This window comes from Pseudophryne corroboree, chromosome 5 (genome assembly GCF_028390025.1).
Source record: "Pseudophryne corroboree isolate aPseCor3 chromosome 5, aPseCor3.hap2, whole genome shotgun sequence".
NCBI lineage: Eukaryota > Metazoa > Chordata > Amphibia > Anura > Myobatrachidae > Pseudophryne > Pseudophryne corroboree.
The window spans coordinates 297,427,994-297,450,798 of record NC_086448.1 but is presented as its reverse complement, the minus strand read 5'-3'; the positions used below and the strand labels follow the sequence as shown (position 1 = coordinate 297,450,798).

The following is a 22,805-nucleotide window of genomic DNA, read 5'->3' as shown; positions in this document are numbered from 1 at the left end:
CCCCCTCTCTCTCCCCCTCTCTCTCCCCCTCTCTCTCCCCCTCTCTCTCCCCCTCTCTCTCCCTCTCTCTCTCCCTCTCTCTCTCCCTCTCTCTCTCTCTCTCTCCCTCTCTCTCTCTCTCTCTCTCTCTCTCTCTATATATATATATATATATATATATATATATATATATATTTATTTATTGTATTTATTTATTGTATGTATTCAATTACGAAGATTGTGCCTACCTGTCATCCTTACGTTCAGTTATGTGGTGGTGTACAGTTATGTTTAAGATTGTCCACATGCTTTATCATTGGCAGACACTAGTACTGGTTTTGCCCATCACTCTGACAATAAATAATGATTTGTCCTTGACCACCGACACAAGGCACCCCTGCAAGAGCCTTGCAGCACCCCAGAGTGCCAGGGCACACAGTGTGAGAACCACTGTCATACATTGTCCCTTCTGGTATTGTACTTGTGTGTTTAATAACATACAGATTTCTTTTCTATTGAGGTCCAACTTATATTTGTTGTTTGATTTGCATCTTTAGCAAGTACATGTAGGTATTAATAATATGTTATCTTAAAGCCTAGTAAACCCCATTTAATGCTTATAGTCCGTTATATTTAATGGCTTTGTTTTCATTGTGTCCCACATTTTTCACAAGTGTGCCCACTACAGTATAATGCATTCTATAGGAGTGTTAATTCAGTTCCCTTTTCTTTACAATTTGCCCTTTTGCTGCGGAGTGTTTTCTCAGTCTTGTGCTGAGCTCGTTTTTGACATTTGCTTTCGTCGCATTCTAACATCAATATCAGGTGGGGGTTTTTTGTTTTGTTTTATCTTTTTATGCAGTTCCCACGTGATTAATAATTTGGTTTTATTTTTCCAGATACTCTTTGTATTTTCAGAACATTTAATGTAATATTTTTGGACACTTCTTTAAAGAAATTCTTTGGTATTAATCCACACTTCCTAAACTGAAAAGAAACATAGGGTTCTATATGGTGGCTTTGACATCTAAAACTGCACCTGAAAATTATGCTAACTTACACCATCTAGCTTTAACCTATGTGTAGGAATAATATAGGAGGCTGGCAAGGCTTATTTCCGAAACTGGAAAAGTTGCATTTAACATAAGATTAAGGTGTGAACTGAGCTATCCCAATAATCTTTGTGTACTGTTTTATCCATTATGCTGATCACCTCCACCACTGAATTACACTATTTTGTCTGCAGTGTAGGGTTTAACCACTTAACTGACCATCCCCCCCCCCCCCCCCCCCCCACAAAACCGCTCAGAAATTTGTATTTTTTTTTTAATCACCTAAAGTATTAAAAGATTTTGTTTAAACAAAATAAAAATAATCTCTCTCTCAATCTCGCGCTCTCTCAATCTCCCTATCTCTATGGGGTTGATTCAATTCTCAGACAGTTGAATAGCGCCGGGAATTAGCTTCCGGTGCTACTCAATACAACGCCAAGTGACGCTCAATTGTCGGGAATTCTTCTCTCACCCCTGGGGGATGCGAGAGGAAATCCGACAAAAGTGCTGGCGCGAGGCTGATTCTGTCAGGAATCGGCATCGCGCCGGGGGGTTAAGTCGGAGAATGCCCATTTTCCCCGACAAGTCAACCTGTTAAGTCCTGGAGAACGTGCATTCGCCAACTTAACTTGAGCTGAATTGAATAGCGATGGGAGCTAATTCCCAGCGCTATTCAACTGTCGGAGAATCTCTCTCTCTCGTGTTTTGTATCCACAGGTTTCCATTATAAAATAACTTCCAACCCCCCATTGTTTAAATCCCCCCCCGTTCCTTCATTAAAAGCCCCTTTTTCTGCAAAATACCCTTTTGACCAGGGTAATTTATTTTCCATATCTCTAGCACCCCTCCCCCCACAAAAAAAAATATAAGAATTTACTTACCGATAATTCTATTTCTCATAGTCCGTAGTGGATGCTGGGGACTCCGAAAGGACCATGGGGAATAGCGGCTCCGCAGGAGACTGGTCACAAAAGTAAAAGCTTTAGGACTACCTGGTGTGCACTGGCTCCTCCCCCTATGACCCTCCTCCAAGCCTCAGTTAGGATACTGTGCCCGGACGAGCGTACACAATAAGGAAGGATTTTGAATCCCGGGTAAGACTCATACCAGCCACACCAATCACACCGTACAACTTGTGATTTGAACCCAGTTAACAGCATGATAACAGAGGAGCCTCTGAAAAGATGGCTCACAACAACAACAACCCGATTTTTGTAACAATAACTATGTACAAGTATTGCAGACAATCCGCACTTGGGATGGGCGCCCAGCATCCACTACGGACTATGAGAAATAGAATTATCGGTAAGTAAATTCTTATTTTCTCTAACGTCCTAGTGGATGCTGGGGACTCCGAAAGGACCATGGGGATTATACCAAAGCTCCCAAACGGGCGGGAGAGTGCGGATGACTCTGCAGCACCGAATGAGAGAACTCCAGGTCCTCCTCAGCCAGGGTATCAAATTTGTAGAATTTTGCAAACGTATTTGCCCCTGACCAAGTAGCTGCTCGGCAAAGTTGTAAAGCCGAGACCCCTCGGGCAGCCGCCCAAGATGAGCCCACTTTCCGTGTGGAATGGGCTTTTACAGATTTTGGCTGTGGCAGGCCTGCCACAGAATGTGCAAGCTGAATTGTACTACAAATCCAACGAGCAATCGTCTGCTTAGAAGCAGGGGCACCCAGCTTATTGGGTGCATACAGGATAAACAGCGAGTCAGATTTTCTGACTCCAGCCGTCCTGGAAACATATATTTTCAGGGCCCTGACTACGTCCAGCAACTTGGAATCCTTCAAGTCCCTAGTAGCCGCAGGCACCACAATAGGCTGGTTTAAGTGAAATGCTGAAACCACCTTAGGAAAAAATTGAGGACGAGTCCTCAATTCTGCCCTGTCCGTATGAAAAATTAGGTAAGGGCTTTTATAGGATAAAGCCGCCAATTCTGATAGCCCTGGCTTCAGCCAGGCGTGTAACAGCATTACCACTTTCCATGTGAGATATTTTAAGTCCACAGTGGTGAGTGGTTCAAACCAATGTGATTTTAGGAATCCCAAAACTACATTGAGATCCCAAGGTGCCACTGGAGGCACAAAAGGAGGCTGTATATGCAGTACCCCCTTGACAAACGTCTGAACTTCAGGAACTGAAGCTAGTTCTTTTTGGAAAAATATTGACAGGGCCGAAATTTGAACCTTAATGGACCCTAATTTGAGGCCCATAGACAGTCCTGCTTGCAGGAAATGCAGGAATCGACCCAGTTTACATCCTTCCTGGCTTTGATCAGGGTAGGGATAACTTCATCCGGAATGCCTTTTTCCTTCAGGATCCGGCGTTCAACCGCCATGCCGTCAAACGCAGCCGTGGTAAGTCTTGGAACAGACATGGTCCCTGCTGGAGCAGGTCCTTTCTTAGAGGTAGAGGCCACGGGTCTTCCGTGAGCATCTCTTGAATTTCCGGGTACCAAGTCCTTCTTGGCCAATCCGGAGCCACGAGTATAGTCTTTACACCTCTCCTTCTTATGATTCTCAGTACCTTGGGTATGAGAGGCAGAGGAGGGAACACATATACTGACTGGTACACCCACGGTGTTACCAGAGCGTCCACAGCTATTGCCTGAGGGTCCCTTGACCTGGCGCAATATCTGTCCAGTTTTTTGTTGAGGCGGGACGCCATCATGTCCACCTTTTGGTTTTTCCCAACGGTTCACAATCATGTGGAAGACTTCTGGGTGAAGTCCCCACTCCCCCGGGTGAAGATCGTGTCTGCTGAGGAAGTCTGCTTCCCAGTTGTCCACTCCCGGAATGAACACTGCTGACAGTGCTATCACATGATTTTCGGCTCCAGCGAAGAATCCTTGCAACTTCCGTCATTGCCCTCCTGCTTCTTGTGCCGCCCTGTCTGTTTACGTGGGCGACTGCCGTGATGTTGTCCGACTGGATCAACACCGGCTGACCCTGAAGCAGAGGCCTTGCCTGACTTAGGGCATTGTAAATGGCCCTTAGTTCCAGGATATTTATGTGAAGTGACGTTTCCATGCTTGACCACAAGCCCTGGAAATTTTTTCCCTGTGTGACTGCTCCCCAGCCTCTCAGGCTGGCATCCGAGGTCACCAGGACCCAATCCTGAATGCCGAATCTGCGGCCCTCTAGGAGATGAGCACTCTGTAACCACCACAGGAGAGACACCCTTGTCCTTGGAGACAGGGTTATCCGCTGATGCATTTGAAGATGCGATCCGGACCATTTGTCCAGCAGATCCCACTGAAAAGTTCTTGCGTGGAATCTGCCGAATGGAATCGCTTCGTAAGAAGCCACCATCTTTCCCAGGACCCTTGTGCATTGATGCACTGACACTTGGCCTGGTCTTAGGAGGTTCCTGACTAGGTCGGATAACTCCCTGGCTTTCTCCTCCGGGAGAAACACCTTTTTCTGTACTGTGTCCAGAATCATCCCTAGGAACAGCAGACGTGTCGTCGGAATCAGCTGCGATTTTGGAATATTTAGAATCCATCCGTGCTGTCGTAGTACTACTTGAGATAGTGCTACTCCGACCTCTAACTGTTCTCTGGACCTTGCCCTTATCAGGAGATCGTCCAAGTAAGGGATAATTAAGACGCCTCTTCTTCGAAGAAGAATCATCATTTCGGCCATTACCTTGGTAAAGACCCGGGGTACCGTGGACAATCCAAACGGCAGCGTCTGAAACTGATAGTGACAGTTCTTCTGTAGGGGCCTTCCTGGCCTCACACCACGCAACATATTTACGCCAAATACGGTGATAATGTTGCACAGTGTACCACAAACCTGAGGTACCCTTGGTGAGAAGGGCAAATTGGGACATGGAGGTAAGCATCCTTGATGTCCAGAGACACCATATAGTCCCCTTCTTCCAGGTTCGCTATCACTGCTCTGAGTGACTCCATCTTGAACTTGAACCTTTTTATGTAAGTGTTCAAGGATTTCAGATTTAAAATGGGTCTCACCGAGCCGTCCGGCTTCGGTACCACAAACAGCGTGGAATAATACCCCTTTCCCTGTTGTAGGGGGGGTACCTTGATTATCACCTGCTGGGAATACAGCTTGTGAATGGCTTCCAATACCGCCTCCCTGTCGGGGGGAGACGTTGGTAAAGCAGACTTCAGGAACCGGCGAGGGGGAGACGTCTCGAATTCCAATTTGTACCCCTGAGATACTACCTGCAGAATCCAGGGGTCCACTTGCGAGTGAGCCCACTGCGCGCTGAAATTCTTGAGACGGGCCCCCACCGTGCCTGAGTCCACTTGTTAGGCCCCAGCGTCATGCTGAGGACTTGGCAGAAGCGGGGGAGGGCTTCTGTTCGTGGGAAGAGGCTGTCTGCTGCAGTCTTTTTCCCCTTCCTCTGCCCCGGGGCAGATATGAGTGGCCTTTTGCCCGCTTGCCCTTATGGGGACGAAAGGACTGAGCCTGAAAAGACGGTATCTTTTTCTGCTGAGAGGTGACCTGGGGTAAAAAGGTGGATTTCCCAGCCGTTGCCGTGGCCACCAGGTCCGATAGACCGACCCCAAATAACTCCTCCCCTTTATACGGCAATACTTCCATATGCCGTTTTGAATCCGCATCACCTGACCACTGTCGCGTCCATAACCCTCTTCTGGCAGAAATGGACATCGCACTTACTCTTGATGCCAGAGTGCAAATATCCCTCTGTGCATCTTGCATATATAGAAATGCATCCTTTTAAATGCTCTATAGTCAATAATATATTGTCCCTGTCCAGGGTATCAATATTTTCAGTCAGGGAATCCGACCAAGCCACCCCAGCACTGCACATCCAGGCTGAGGCGATTGCTGGTCGCAGTATAATACCAGTATGTGTGTATATACTTTTTAGGATATTTTCCAGCTTCCTATCAGCTGGTTCCTTGAGGGCGGCCGTATCAGGAGACGGTAACGCCACTTGTTTTGATAAGCGTGTGAGCGCCTTATCTACCCTAGGGGGTGTTTCCCAACGTGCCCTAACCTCTGGCGGGAAAGGGTATAATGCCAATAATTTTTTAGAAATTGGCAGTTTTTTATCGGGGGAAACCCACGCTTCATCACACACCTCATTTAATTCATCTGATTCAGGAAAAACTACGGGTAGTTTTTTCACACCCCACATAATACCCTTTTTTGTGGTACTTGTAGTATCAGAAATGTTCAAAACCTCCTTCATTGCCGTGATCATGTAACGTGTGGCCCTACTGGAAAATACGTTTGTTTCCTCACCGTCGACACTGGAGTCGGTGTCCGTGTCAGTGTCTGTATCGACCTGAGGTAACGGGCGTTTTAGAGCCCCTGACGGTGTTTGAGACGCCTGTACAGGTATTAACTGATTTGCCGGCTGTCTCATGTCGTCAAGTCTTTTGTAAAGTGCTGACACTATCACGTAATTCTTTCCATAAGACCATCCAGTCAGGTGTCGACTCCCTAGGTGGTGACATCACTAACACAGGCAATTGCTCCGCCTCCACACCATTTTCCTCCTCATACATGTCGACACAACGTACCGACACACAGCACACACACAGGGAATGCTCTGACAGAGGACAGGACCCCACTAGCCCTTTGGGGAGACAGAGGGAGAGTTTGCCAGCACACACCAGAGCGCTATATATATATATATATATATATATATATATATATATATATATATATATACATATATACATATATATATACATATATAGGGATAACCTTATATAAGTGTTTTTCCCTGATATAGCTGCTGTATATATGTATCTGCCAATTAGTGCCCCCCCCTCTCTTGTTTTACCCTGTTTCTGTAGTTCAGAACTGCAGGGGAGAGTCAGGGAGCCTTCCTCCAACGGAGCTGTGAGGAAAAAATGGCGCCAGTGTGCTGAGGAGATAGGCTCCGCTCCCTTCTCGGCGGCCTTTCTCCCGCTTTTTTATGGAAAAATTGGCAGGGGTTAAATGCATCCATATAGCCCAGGAGCTATATGTGATGTATTTTTTGCCAAAAAAGGTGTTTTTATTGCGTCTCAGGGCGCCCCCCCCCAGCGCCCTGCACCCTCAGTGACCGGAGTGTGAAGTGTGCTGAGAGCAATGGCGCACAGCTGCGGTGCTGTGCTCTACCTTATTGAAGACAGGACATCTTCTGCCGCCGATTTTCCGGACCTCTTCAGTCTTCTGGCTCTGTAAGGGGGCCGGCGGCGCGGCTCTGGGACCCATCCATGGCTGGGCCTGTGATCGTCCCTCTGGAGCTAATGTCCAGTAGCCTAAGAAGCCCAATCCACTCTGCACGCAGGTGAGTTCGCTTCTTCTCCCCTTAGTCCCTTGGTGCAGTGAGCCTGTTGCCAGCAGGTCTCACTGAAAATAAAAAACCTACTTTAAACTTTTACTCTAAGCAGCTCAGGAGAGCCCCTTAGTATGCACCCTTCTCGTTCGGGCACAAAAATCTAACTGAGGCTTGGAGGAGGGTCATAGGGGGAGGAGCCAGTGCACACCAGGTAGTCCTAAAGCTTTTACTTTTGTGCCCAGTCTCCTGCGGAGCCGCTATTCCCCATGGTCCTTTCGGAGTCTCCAGCATCCACTAGGACGTTAGAGGGAAAAAAAAGGAATAAAAGACACTTGCTTAGCTCCTCCCTCCCCAACACCCACTAGTTATAGTTATAGTTTTCCCCGGGGGGGTTGCCACTGCTGTAGCTGATTGTGCACGGAGAGGAATGCTCCGTGCTTTCCCGGAGAACACACTCCTTAATGCTGGTGGGCTGGCATTCTGCGGCGCAATTTCGGAAGTGATGTCTGAGGCCGCTGCGTCACTGCCGGTCCAGGGAACACAGAAGGGACGACTGGTCGCATGTGATGCTTTCCAGTTAGCCGTGGAGTATAAATGGTGCTTGTTCTCTGCAGGGTTTCAATATATGTGGAGGATGATCTCCACAGGTCCTCTGCTTTGAAGGGGTTAATGCATCACAAATTGTCCTGAATATTTAACTGTTGACATTTTAGAAAACTATTAGGTGACTTATTATAATGCGCTTTTCATGCATTTATTAAAGTGTAAAAAAAACATCAATGTTTAAAGATGCAGTTATCTGGGAGTTCAAACCCTCTTAAAGACATGATGACTTTCTGAGAAAATGAGAAATGCAAACCTTATAATCCCGATGTACTAAATAGAAGGAATTGTTTAACTTTCTATTGTCATTTTTTTTATAGTCATGTATAAAGTTTTTATTTTTTTTAAATAAAAATAGAGGTTGCGCTTTCACCTGTGTGTCTAGGAGGGAAGTATTGCACAGTCACACATTGGTCCTAGCTGCTTTCGTTCGCAGCGATCAGGCAAAAAATCAGCAGTTCTGCGTATGGGGCGCACTGCGCACGCGCGTCGTACTTTCACAAAAGCCGATGCAGTTTTACACAAGGTCTAGCAACACTTTTCAGTCGCACTGCTGATTGTTGAGTGACAGGAAGTGGGTGTTTCTGGGTGGTAACTGGCCGTTTTCAGGGAGTGTGTGTAAAAACGCAGGCATGCCAGATAAAAACGCAGGAGTGGCTGGAGAAATGGGTGAGTGGCTGGCCGAACGCAGGGCGTGTTTGTGACGTCAAAAAAGGAACTAAATAGTCTGAAGTGATCGCAAGGTAGGAGTAGGTCTGCAGCTACTCTGAAACTGCACAATTTTTTTTTTTTGTAGCAGAGCTGCGATCCTTTTGTTCGCACTTCTGCTAAGCTAAGATACACTCCCAGAGGGTGGCGGCTTAGCGTTTGCACTGCTGCTAAAAGCAGCTAGCGAGCGAATAACTCGATATGAGGGCCATTGTCCCTGAAGTGCTGCCACTGGCTTCGCTTATCAGGCATAATCAGCCCCAAACACACAGTTCTGGAAATTTAGGGCCTAATTCAGACCTGATCACTTGCTAGGGGTTTTTTGCACTGCTGCGAGCAGATAGTCGCCGCCCCTAGGGAAATGTATTTTTGCTTTGCAACTGTGCGACAGCATGTGCAGCTGAGCGGTACAAAAAAGTTTTGTGCAGTTTGAGTAGCCCAGGACTTAGTCGCTGCGATCACTTCAGCCTGTTCAGGACTGGAATTGATGTCGGATACCTGCCCTGCAAACGCTTGGACACGCCTGCGTTTTTCCATCCACTCCCTGAAAACGGTCAGTTGCCACACACAAACGCCCTCTTCCTGTCAATCTCTTTGCGATCAGCTGTGCGAACGGATTCTTTGTAAAACCCAACGCACAGCAACGATCCGCTTTGTACCTGTGCGACGCCCCTGCGCATTGCGGTGCATGCGCAGTTCTGACCTGATTGCAGCGCTGCAAAAAATGTTAGCGAGCGATCAGGTTTGCATTACCTCCTCAGATCCTATGTTTCTTTGCAAGAATACAAATCTTTTCATGCGAAAAAAGGTGTATATTTTAATGCCTAAATGCGAAACATCAGTTAAAAATCATGGTTATACCCCATTTTGCTTTGATTGGCTCAGCTAAACTTTCAATTGAATATCTCCCATAGTACTTATATAAAGTATACCACAGAGCCATTTACTGTGACTAAATACAGTAATTGTACTTTGCTACTCCTGTGCCTTTATAGAAGACATTAATGTATTATATCTGCTAAGGTAATAGGTACTCCATTTGACTGTAGCAATTCTTTATATTTATATTATTTCTTTCTGAAATTCCAGTGCATAGTCTGGTTTCTCCTTAACGTGTTTTAGTCATGTTTATAACTACTGTACCAGTGTGCACCAGTCTAACCAGGCACGGGGGGCTGGAGTACCACCATCAAAATCCAAAAAGGGCCAGACTCCTGGAGGGGCCCAGTTTGTTGGTCTTGAACTGTATAAAAGGCTAAAAGAGTTTTTGAAGAGTTACTTGACAAACCTCCTGAAGGTAAACTTTGTCTTTTCATGCTGTCCGCTTTGTGCAGTTACCTATTGTAGTGAAATATCCATGTTGAGAAATCATTTAGGATTGAAAAGATTTTTTTAGATTTTTTTGGCTCCTATATTTAAATATGTTTGATAACCTATACAAACCTGTATTCCCTCTTCAGGATGGTGAGGATTTAATGGATGAGAGTGTTCTTAAATTTTACACACAGCAATGGGAAGATTACCGGTTTTCTAGCAAAGTATTAAATGGGATCTGTGCGTATCTCAATCGACATTGGGTGCGGCGTGAATGCGATGAAGGACGCAAAGGAATATATGAAATTTACTCGGTGAGGGTCTTTCTTTTTCACCCACTCTACCTGTTCGTTAAAGTGGCTTCCGAAACAGAAAATTGCATAGCTTATAAACCAAAGTAATTGGGTTGTTTTGGGGAACCGGGCAGTCAGCGTATCTTGTTGAAATAGCTCCCATTTGTTTGTCATTATTGCTTGAACAGTTTATTTGTGTATAGGGTAACCTTTTGTTGTGCTTCTTGTTTCCAGCTGGCCTTAGTCACCTGGAGGGATTGCCTCTTCCGGCCATTGAACAAACAGGTAAACGCAGCAGCGGCAGGTACAGATTTGTTTCCACCTCTTGCTTAGCTGGAGCAAAGAAAGGAAAAAATTGTCTCTGTATATAAAGTACGTTTGTTTCTTCATTCTTAACCTACTTTTAAAGGGGTTCCAATGTATAGCTAGACAATGTCTAGGTCAACATGCATTAAGTCAACCTATGAAAGGTCAACACTAGAAAAGGCAGACTGTTACGAAAGGTTGACAGGTTCAAATAGTGAACATTGCAGTGGTTGACACAACTTAAAAAAAAAATTTTCTTTTTTTTCTTTAACATGTTTTTCATAAATTTACCATCCAGGTGAACCATGATTAGGAATAGTAACCTGTGCAGAGCGCATCTGTAGCGGAGCAAGGCACCTTGCCCACAGCCAGGGGACGCAGTACACTGATGGGGGTTCCCTGTGCTCTGACGGTGAAAACTACACCAAAAAATTAATAAAAAATTGTATCAACCTTTTTTTGTTGACCTTTTTATGCCTGCTGATCTTCTTCTTTTTCCTCTGTCGACCTTTCATAGGTCAACCCTTTTGTCAATGTCTGTATTTGGTCAGTGTTGACCTAATGCATGTCGACCGTATGGCATCGACGGAATGACTGTCGACCTAGGCAGTGTAGCTCTTTTATACTACACCCCTTTTAAAGATGGTCCTCTTCCATCTTTGTAATGGGTTTTTAAAACTGTGATGGGACACCTGTTACATTTAAAAGCTGTATGTATAGCCCTCCTAATGTTTTTTTTAAAGGGCTGCACCTTACTCATGCATGCAGTAATACATTAAAACAATCCATTTAAAAAGAGGCCTCAGTCAGAAATAACATGTCAGCAGGCAATTTAATGTAAGACAAACAACAAACCGTTCCTAGCTATAGACAGTATAGTGCAATTTCACAGTTCCCCACCTCTGATCTGGATGTGTTGCTGGCATGCATGACCTAGGTGCTGTGTGGTGAATATCTTATGCTGTTAAAGTTGTCTACTGTGGCCAAATACAAAGAACATGGCCAGTCTTGTGTATTTTATGAACTGCCAAACTTCACCTGCTGCCCTAGCTTTAAATAAAAGTTGGGCTCTTTTGGTTAAACATGGGTTGTAAAGTGCAGAAAAGACTGCCGGGGCACAAAGCAGGAAGGAGCTGCAGGTGAAAGTTTTGGAGCATTGCTTATTGCTCATCATTGCTTTGAAAGATCTTTTCTCTTTTATCCTGTTGCAGGGCACTGGTACCATGGCTATATATAATGCCTCATTTGTGAATAAGCAATTTAAACTTGGCACTTTTCTGTATCCCTGTCCTCTAGATTGTTTTTGTCCCCCCCTTGAGTGTCTACAGGAAAGGGTGCTTTTTGCCGGGCTGCTTCAGCAGCCTGTGCTTTTATAGAACTTCATTTGTAATCACTACTCCAGTATCCGAAAGTTTGATCACTCAACAAGGAAATCTTTTAGCATTGCTCCTTCAACCTGACATCCACCTCTTTCCTATTTTACTTCCTTCCCCTCTGATCTGCCCTCTGGAATGCCGTGGCTGTTTGCAAGAAAATGAACACCCACAACTATTTCATCTAATGGCGTCAATGTGGAATACACTCCCATGCCGTCTGCTTCCCTGCATTTAAACTTGCCCTCCTAATCCCTAGCCTCTGCTTTCATCAGCTGTGTTCTCTTCACCCTATTTGTGTCCACTAATAGCTCATCTAGATTGTAATTTCTCATGAGCAGGACCCTCTGTACTCTCTAGATCATCATATTATCTTGTATGTATACAGTTATGTTCTTGTCTGTACCATTTTGTGTTCATGCACAGTGTATGTTTCTCTAACGTCCTAGTGGATGCTGGGGACTCCGTAAGGACCATGGGGAATAGACGGGCTCCGCAGGAGACAGGGCACTTTAAGAAAGAAATTGGATACTGGTGTGCTCTGGCTCCTCCCTCTATGTCCCTCCTCCAGTTTGAATCTGTGCCCGGACGAGCTGGGTGCTACTTGGTGAGCTCTCCTGAGCTTGCTAAAAAGAAAGTATTTTGTTAGGTTTTTTTTTTTTTTTTTCAGAGAGATCTGCTGGCAACAGACTCTCTGCTACGTGGGACTGAGGGGAGAGAAGCAGCCCTACTCACTGAAGATAGGTCCTGCTTCTTAGGCTACTGGACACCATTAGCTCCAGAGGGATCGTACACAGGATCGCACCCTTGGCCGTCCGATCCCGGAGCCGCGCCGCCGCCCTCCTCGCAGAGCCAGAAGACAGAAGCCGGTGTCAGAAGCAAGAAGACTTCGAAATCGGCGGCAGAAGACTCCAGTCTTCATTTGTGGTAGCGCACAGCACTGCAGCTGTGCGCCATTGCTCCCACACTAAACCCACACACTCCGGTCACTGTAGGGTGCAGGGGGGGGGGGGGGCGCCCTGGGCAGCAATTAGAGACCTCTTGGCAAAAGTGGGCATATATACAGTTGGGCACTGTATATATGCATGGGCCCCCGCCATATTTTTTACACAGAAACGCAGGACAGAAGCCCGCCGCTGAGGGGTCGGGGCTTCTTCCTCAGCATTCACCAGCGCCATTTTCTCTCCACAGCTCCGCTGAGAGGAAGCTCCCCAGGCTCTCCCCTGCAGAAACACGGTAGAAGAGGGTAAAAAGAGAGGGGGGGGGGCACATAAATTTGTTGCAAAAAACAATATATACAGCAGCTACTGGGTTAGCACTAAGTTACTGTGTGACTCCTGGGACATATAGCGCTGGGGTGTGTGCTGGCATACTCTCTCTCTGTCTCTCCAAAGGGTCTTGTGGGGGAACTGTCTTCAAAAAGAGCTTCCCCTGTGTGTGTGGTGTGTCGGTATGCTTGTGTCAGCATGATTGACGAGGAAGGCTATGTGGAAACAGAGCGGCCGACACCCGATTGGATGGATATGTGGAAGGTTTTAAATGATAATGTTACTTCCTTGCATAAAAGGTTGGATAAAGCTGAAGCCTTGGGACAGCCGTGGTCTCAGCCCATGCCTGATCCTATGTCGCAGAGGCCGTCAGGGTCTCAGAAGCGCCCACTATCCCAAATTGTTGACACGGATGTCGACACGGATTCTGACTCCAGTGTCGATGGCGATGATGCAAAGTTACAGCCTAAAATGGCTAAAGCCATCCGTTACATGATTATAGCAATGAAGGATGTGTTGCACATCACAGAGGAAACCGCAGTCCCTGACAAAAGGGTTTATATGTATGGGGAAAAAAGGCAAGAGGTGACCTTTCCCCCGTCACATGAGTTAAATGAGTTATGTGAAAAGGCTTGGGATTCTCCAGATAGAAAACTGCAGATTTCCAAACGGATGCTTATGGCGTATCCTTTCCCGCCAACGGACAGGTTACGCTGGGAATCCTCTCCTAGGGTGGACAAAGCTTTAACACGCTTATCCAAGAAGGTAGCCCTGCCGTCACAGGATACGGCCACCCTAAAAGATGCTGCGGATAGAAAGCAGGAGGGTATCCTGAAGTCCATTTACACATTCAGGTACCCTACTAAGGCCGGCAATTGCGTCGGCCTGGATGTGTAGTGCTGTAGCAGCATGGACAGATACCTTATCTGAGGTACTTGATACCTTGGACAAGGATACTATAGTACTGACCCTGGGGCATATAAAAGACGCTGTCCTATATATGAGAGATGCCCAAAGAGACAGCCTACTGGGCTCTAGAATAAATGCAATGTCGATTTCTGCCAGAAGGGTCCTGTGGACTCTGCAATGGACAGGCGATGCCGGCTCAAAAAGGCACATGGAGGTTTTACCTTACAAGGGTGATGAATTGTTTGGGGACGGTATCTCGGACCTGGTCTCCACAGCTACGGCTGGAAAGTCAAATTTTTTGTCATATATTCCCTCACAACCTAAGAAAGCACCATATTACCAAATGCAGTCCTTTCGATCACAAAGAGGCAAGAAAGTACGAGGTGCGTCCTTTCTTGCCAGAGGCAGGGGTAGAGGAAAAAAGCTGCATAATACAGCTAGTTCCCAGGAACAGAAGTCCTCCCCGGCCTCCACTAAATCCACCGCATGACGCTGGGGCTCCACAGGCGGAGCTAGGCCCAGTGGGGGCGCGTCTCCGAAATTTCAGCCACAAGTGGGTTCACTCCCAGGTGGATCCCTGGGCTATAGAGATTGTGTCTCAGGGATACAAGCTGGAATTCGAAGAGATGCCCCCTCACCGTTACCTCAAATCGGCCCTGCCAGCTTCCCCCTTAGAGAGGGAAATAGTGTTAGCGGCAATTCACAAATTGTATTTTCAGCAGGTGGTGGTAAAGGTTCCCCTCCTTCAACAGGGAAGGGGTTACTATTCGACCATGTTTGTGGTACCGAAACCGGACGGTTTGGTCAGACCCATATTGAATTTAAAATCCCTGAACATATACCTGATAAGGTTCAAGTTCAAGATGGAATCGCTCAGAGCGGTCATCGCAAGCCTGGAGGAGGGGGATTTTATGGTGTCTCTGGACATAAAGGATGCTTACCTTCATGTCCCCATTTATCCACCTCTTCAGGAGTACCTCAGATTTGTGGTACAGGACTGTCATTACCAATTCCAGACGTTGCCGTTTGGTCTCTCCACGGCACAGAGAATATTTAGCAAGGTAATGGCGGAAATGATGGTGCTCCTGCGACGGCAAGGAGTCAAAATTATCCCATACTTGGACGATCTCCTCATAAAGGCGAGGTCCAGAGAGCAGTTGCTGATCAGCGTGGCATGCTCTCGGGAAGTGTTACAACAGCACGGCTGGATTCTGAATATTCCAAAGTCGCAGTTGATGCCTACGACTCGTCTGCCCTTCCTGTGCATGATTCTGGACACAGACCAGAAGAGGGTTTATCTCCCGATGGAGAAGGCTCAGGAGCTCATGACATTGGTCAGAGACCTATTAAAACCAAAACAGGTGTCGGTGCATCACTGCACGCGAGTCCTGGGAAAGATGGTGGCCTCATACGAGGCCATTCCTTCGGCAGGTTCCATGCGAGGACCTTTCAGTGGGATCTGTTGGGCAAGTGGTCCGGATCACATCTACTGATGCATCGGCTGATCACCCTGTCCCCCAGGGCCAGGGTGTCTCTCCTGTGGTGGCTGCAGAGTGCTCACCTTCTCGAGGGCCGCAGATTCGGCATTCAGGACTGGGTCCTAGTGACCACGGACGCAAGCCTCCGAGGGTGGGGAGCAGTCACACAGGGAAGAAATTTCCAAGGTCTGTGGTCAAGTCAGGAGACTTGTCTTCACATCAACATCCTGGAACTAAGGGCAATATACAACGCCCTACAACAAGCGGAGACCCTGCTTCGCGACCGACCGGTGCTGATTCAGTCAGACAACATCACCGCAGTGGCTCATGTAAATCGCCAAGGCGGCACATGGAGCAGGGTGGCGATGGCGGAAGCCACCAGAATTCTTCGCTGGGCGGAGAATCACGTAAGCGCACTGTCAGCAGTATTCATTCCGGGAGTGGACAACTGGGAAGCAGACTTCCTCAGCAGGCACGACCTCCACCCGGGAGAGTGGGGACTTCATTAAGAAGTCTTCACGCAGATTGCAAGTCTGTGGGAACTGCCACAAGTAGACATGATGGCATCCCGCCTCAACAAAAAGCTACAGAGATATTGCGCCAGGTCAAGAGACCCTCAGGCGATAGCTGTAGACGCTCTATTGACACCGTGGGTGTTCCAGTCGGTCTATGTATTTCCTCCTCTTCCTCTCATACCCAAGGTGCTGAGAATCCTAAGAAGAGGAGTGAGAACAATACTCATTGTTCCGGATTGGCCAAGAAGGACTTGGTATCCAGAGTTGCAAGAACTGCTCACAGAGGACCCATGGCCTCTGCCTCTAAGACAGGACTTGTTGCAACAGGGGCCCTGTCTGTTCCAAGACTTACCGCGGCTGCGTTTGACGGCATGGCGGTTGAACGCCGGATCCTAGCAGAAAAAGGCATTCCGGATGAGGTCATTCCTACGCTGATAACGGCTAGGAAGGACGTGACGGCTATACATTATCACCGTATATGGCGAAAATATGTTGCTTGGTGTGAGGCCAGGAATGCCCCTACGGAGGAATTCCAGCTGGGCCGTTTCCTTCACTTCCTACAGTCGGGAGTGACTTTGGGCCTAAAATTGGGTTCCATTAAGGTCCAGATTTCGGCCCTATCCATTTTCTTTCAAAAAGAACTGGCTTCTCTTCTTGAAGTCCAGACGTTTGTGAAGGGAGTGCTGCATATTCAGCCCCCTTTTGTGTCTCCAGTGGCACCTTGTGATCTTAACGTGGTGAGTTTCCTGAAGTCACACTGGTTTGAGCCACTAAAAACCGTGGAGTTAAAATTTCTCACGTGGAAGGTGGTCATGCTATTAGCCTTGGCTTCAGCTAGGCGTGTGTCAGAATTAGCGGCTTTGTCACATAAAAGCCCCTATCTGGTTTTCCATATGGACAGGGCGGAATTGCGGACCCGTCTGCAATTTCTGCCAAAAGTGGTGTCATCTTTTCATATGAACCAACCTATCGTGGTGCCTGTTGCTACTCGTGACTTGGAGGATTCCGAGTTACTAGATGTGGTCAGGGCTTTGAAGGTTTATGTAGCCAGAACGGCTAGAGTCAGGAAAACTGAGTCACTGTTTATCCTGTATGCACCCAACAAGCTGGGTGCTCCTGCTTCAAAGCAAACTATTGCTCGCTGGATCTGTAACACGATTCAGCAGGCTCATTCTGCGGCAGGATTGCCGCAGCCAAAATCAGTAAAAGCCCATTCCACAAGGAAGGTGGGCTCTTCATGGGCGGCTGCCCGAGGGGTCTCGGCATTACAGCTTTGCCGAGCAGCTACTTGGTCGGGTTCAAACACTTTTGCAAAGTTCTACAAGTTTGATACCCTGGCTGAGGAGGACCTTGTGTTTGCTCATTCAGTGCTGCAGAGTCATCCGCACTCTCCCGCCCGTTTGGGAGCTTTGGTATAATCCCCATGGTCCTTACGGAGTCCCCAGCATCCACTAGGACGTTGGAGAAAATAAGATTTTACTTACCGGTAAATCTATTTCTCGTAGTCCGTAGTGGATGCTGGGCGCCCGTCCCTTAGTGCGGACTTTTTTCTGCAATGCTTGTATATAGTTATTGCTTACATAAGCTGAAGCTGATGCTCTGTTGTTCATACTGTTAACTGGATAAGTTTATCACAAGTTATACGGTGTGGCTGGTATGAGTCTTGCCCTGGATTCCAAAATCCTTTCCTTGTACTGTCAGCTCTTCCGGGCACAGTTTCTCTAACTGAGGTCTGGAGGAGGGACATAGAGGGAGGAGCCAGAGCACACCAGTATCCAATTTCTTTCTTAAAGTGCCCTGTCTCCTGCGGAGCCTGTCTATTCCCCATGGTCCTTACGGAGTCCCCAGCATCCACTACGGACTACGAGAAATAGATTTACCGGTAAGTAAAATCTTATTTTTACCCCTTTGTACAATGCATGGGCACCATATAAATGTTCATAGGGTTCACTACGATCTGCCGGCGACCAGCATACCGGCGCCGGGATGCCGGCCGCCGGCTTACCGACAGTGTGGCGAGCGCAAATGAGCCACTTGCGGGCTCGCTGCGCTCGCCACGCTACGGGCACTGTGGCGCGCCACACTATTTTATTCTCCCTCCAGGGGGGTCGTGGACCCCCACGAGGGAGAATAAGCGCCGGTATGCCGGCTGTCGGGCGCCGGTATGCTGGTCGCCGGGAGCCCGACTGCCGGCATACTGAAGACCACCCATGTTCATAATGTGGTCAGCCAGGCATTGACATTATGGCATCTTGTCTGAACCACAACATGGTATGGTTTTGTCAAAGGACCAAAGAGCTGCAGATGATTCTTGCAGATGTAATGATGGTCACATGGTAATTCTGTCTAGTTAATCTGTTTCAGCTGGTGGCATTGTTGTCACGCGTTCCTAAAAAACAAAAACAAAAAAAAAACACATAGTAGGCGTGAATATTGCACTGGACTGGCCAGAATAGTGGTGGTATATGGATATTCTCTTGTAGTTTAAAGTTTGTTCAGTGGTGGTGCCGTCTCTTCTGTCTTTATTTCTTTATGGTTCTGTCTCGGGTAGCTTGTTTAGAAAAATAAGAGTTCCCTATAAAAGGGGGGCTTAAACTTATTACAGATATTTAAAGTGCCAAAGTCTTAATAGGTGCTCTATATCCTCATGGTACTAGTGTTCCCCAATGGATTCGGAAACAAAGTACTTGCAAGAAGCTACATCATACATAGGTAGACACATCATTGCCATGTACACTATATTATACCAAGCAATGTATGTAAAAAAAAAGTGTGTGTATGTATGTGTGTATATATGTGTGTGTGTGTGTATATATGTATATGTATATATATATATATATATATATATATATATATATATATATATATATATATATATATATATATATATATATATATACACACACACAAACAGAGAACCCAGCACTCACCAAAGTAAACTCACTTATCCTCAACAATTCAATAAATAAATGATGGGGGTTTAGTTGGTGGATTGGCCAATGCACGGAAGCCTGCATGCCGATTTTCAAGGTACCCCACCTTCATGCAGGTCCTACACTATCAGAGTCTTAAAACCTGACTACCACACTGCTGCATCATCTGCCTGCTAGATGTAATGTGTACCTGCCACAGACTTTATGGCTTTTAAAGGCACACTAGTCACCTATTGCACTGGCTCAAAGATGATTGCTAAAAAACAGCTGAGACAGGTTCAGGATAATAAAGTCCACACAGGGGTGCATGAGAAAGCTAGTGGCCACGGTTAATAAGAGCTAACCATAGATTAACCCCTTCATATACACACAAGAAAAACCACAGCACTCACCGCACCAGAAGCGGGGCACAGCTATGCACTTACCACTCACAGGGTGGGGTGCATGTAACACTGCACTCTCCACCGCAGAAGCGGGGTACACAGCTGTACTTACCACTCACAGGGCGGGGTGCATGTAGCATGGTTAGCTCTTATTAACCGTGGCCACTAGCTTTCTCATGCACCCCTGTGTGGACTTTATTATCCTGAACCTGTCTCAGCTGTTTTTTAGCAATCATCTTTGAGCCAGTGCAATAGGTGACTAGTGTGCCTTTAAAAGCCATAAAGTCTGTGGCAGGTACACATTACATCTAGCAGGCAGATGATGCAGCAGTGTGGTAGTCAGGTTTTAAGACTCTGTGATAGTGTAGGACCTGCATGAAGGTGGGGTACCTTGAAAATCGGTATGCAGGCTTCCGTGCATTGGCCAATCCACCAACTAAACCCCCATCATTTATTTATTGAATTGTTGAGGATAAGTGAGTTTACTTTGGTGAGTGCTGGGTATATATATATATATGTATATATATGTATATATATGTGTATATGTCACCGAATGTAAAAGGCTGCCAGAAAAATAGACTATGGCTTTAAGTTAAACAGACAGCTACCTTCATCTGTAAAACCTATGGCTTGTATTTGGAAAATAGAATTTCTTTTTCATCCACTAGGGGTCACTGGAGTACTCTTGGGATATGGACTGCTTCCGCAGGAAACAGGGCACTGAATATTTTAAATTTAGAACACTCCACCCCTCCATATCCCAGAGTACCTCAGTGTTTTTTCTGCGCTCGAAGTAGCAACAGGTTCTGTGGCTTGGTCCACAATTCTTTTGAATATTTATTTTTTTTAGTTAATATTTTTCTTTTTTCATACACATCCCTTTCCCCCTTCCAAAAGGCAGGGTCAGGGATAGTGCAAGCTGCTACTAGCAGCTGTGGCGTGTCGGTCCTCAATAAATGAGCACCCTCACAGCCAGACAGACCACCTGCACACAGGCTGGCCGGCGCTTGCAGAGAAGCCCCGTCAGAGCCTCACCACAGCAGCAGGAGTCAAGGTATGTTGGTCGGGGCGGTCAGCTCCCGCTGCCGCCCGCTGTGTGGGGACAAAGTTTTCTTTAATGGCGCTGGGATCCCTCTACAGTCCGCCCGCCCGCCACCGCTGATCCGGCCGCTGCTCAGAGCGCTTCAGGACGCGCTCCCCGCTGTCTGTTCCAGCGCGTCCCGCTACCCGGCTCCCGCTGGCGGCCCCACACACTTCCCGCCCCGCATACTGCCTCCGCAATGGAGCATACAGGGGGGGGGACGGGGGGCATTACAGACTGCAAGGGGTACAATCAGCGGCACGAGGGGGGATAAACTGCAGCAACAGCAGTATGCTAGGCTGCAGCCATGATTACACAGGATTTTTATACAGGGTTATATATCAGTTTATATGCTTGTAACCTGTACTGTGACTATGATTTTAAACATGGCAGCCATTTTAACCATGCTTCCTGTGTCTTCCTGCTGTGATTCCAGAACGTTCCAGTACTACATCTCTACTCCACCGGAGGCGCAGGGGTGTTAGTGGGAGTTTGGGATCACATTTCATAGTACTGGCCACGTGTACTGCACTTGGCCAGATATATATATATAGAGACACCTTCGTACTATTTTACTGAGTCGTGCAAGTGTCTGGTTTTTTGTGTATTGTATTGTATTGTATTGTCTGTCTCCATAATGAGTAAGGCACCAGCAAAAATTAAAAAGCATCACTGCAAAGTCTGTAGCAGTGTGTTACCGGATGGATCTACCACATGTCCAGTATGTTTTGTGGATTCAGTTACGAATACAATTTCTGCTCCGGTTTTAAAGCCAGTTTCATCCCCGGACCCTCCATGGGAAATGCTAGCCAATGTACTGGCTGGGTTGCAATCAGAATTGACCGCCGCTCGACAAGATCTGAGTCTAGGGTGAGACTGCCAGAATTACCGGAGGCGTCTCAGCCTTGCGAAAGTTCCAAATCCATTTTGGGTAGACGGGATAAATTTCATATGTCTTATGATTTACCAGTTTCTGCTATGTTGCATTCTGACGATTCCATGCCAGACCTCACGGCACAAGATGAGGGTGAGGAGGGCGAAGTGGAGTCAGATAGTGAGGATTTTAATAGCTCTGGTATTGATAATCTCATCAGAGCGGTGCGTCAGTCTCTGAAGTTTACAGAAACTGAGGAGCCTCTGACAAATGATCAGGTCGTATTTACTAAACGACAGAGAACTCCAATGTGTTTTCCTGTTTCGGAGTCTCTTAATAAGATGTTAGTAGAAACACGACAGACTCCAGATAAACGGTTTTCTATACCTCGCAGATGTAAGTCTAGTTACCCGTTTCCAGACTCTGTGACATGTACATGGGAGAATCCACCAATAGTTGATTCGTCAGTGTCGAAACTTACAAAGAAATTAACCATACCAGTGCCAGCTGCTACTACGCTTAAAGACCCTTCAGATCGCAAAATAGAAACTATGCTAAAGTCCATGTATGTAGCAGCAGGAGTGCTGCTGAGACCTGGCTTGGTTGGTATCTGGGTCACTAAGGCGCTCATAGTATGGATAACCGAACTCAAGTCAGCCCTACATGACGAACACTTTATACTTCTTGCTGATCAAATGTGTGAGGCTGCGGAGTATCTCTGTACAGCTTCTACTGACGTCTGTCAGCTCACTTCTCGTATTTCATCGTCGCTAGTTACGGCACGACGAGCACTCTGGCTGCGTTCTTGGCAAGCGGAGGCAGAGGTCAAACGAGGTATAGAGGCGTTACCTTACGGTGGCAAGAAGTTGTTTGGTCCTGAATTGGACACATGGATTTCTGAGGCTACGGGAGGAAAGTCTGTTTTCTTACCATTGCCTCCACCGGTACCAAGACGGAGGTACTCTGGACCTGCGTTCAAATCCTTTAGACCTCAGTCCTTTCGCGGACGTGGCAGAGGAACAGCCACGCCTGGTAGACGTGGACGTGGTTTCCAACAAACCAACACAAGTCGTTAGGACGCTAAGGTCACCGACAAGCCAGTGGCATGACGGGCTACCAGCCCATCTCGGTTCTCCGATTGTGGGAGCACGCCTTCAGACGTTCCATTTGGCGTGGTTCCAGACATCCGCGGATGGGTGGATCCGCAATTTAGTGTTAAGAGGTTACAAAATAGAGTTCGACTGTCTTCCGCCACTGCGGTTTTTCAAGACAGGACTGCCTCTGTCGGACGACAAGAGGGCGGTTCTGCAAATTGCCATTCAGTCCCTACTGGATTCAGCAGTTTTGATTCCGGTCCCTGTACACCAACAGGGTCAGGGTTATTATTCCAGTCTGTTTGTGGTACCGAAGCCAGATGGCTCAGTCAGGCCAATATTGAACTTAAAGGGTCTCAATCGGTACG

The 22,805-nt window shown here is 47.0% G+C and overlaps 1 protein-coding gene across 3 annotated transcripts in view; it reads left to right on the top strand.

Annotated features, from left to right (window-relative positions):
* The window catches only part of CUL1 (cullin 1), a 198,271-nt gene that overhangs the window by 61,278 nt on the left and 114,188 nt on the right, over window positions 1–22,805 (top strand). For all 3 annotated transcript variants that reach the window (XM_063922435.1, XM_063922436.1, XM_063922434.1), the window contains 3 exons: window positions 9,739–9,913; window positions 10,077–10,244; window positions 10,458–10,508. In XM_063922435.1, coding sequence (XP_063778505.1) covers window positions 9,739–9,913; window positions 10,077–10,244; window positions 10,458–10,508 — 394 coding nt within the window. The remainder of the gene's footprint in view (window positions 1–9,738; window positions 9,914–10,076; window positions 10,245–10,457; window positions 10,509–22,805) is intronic.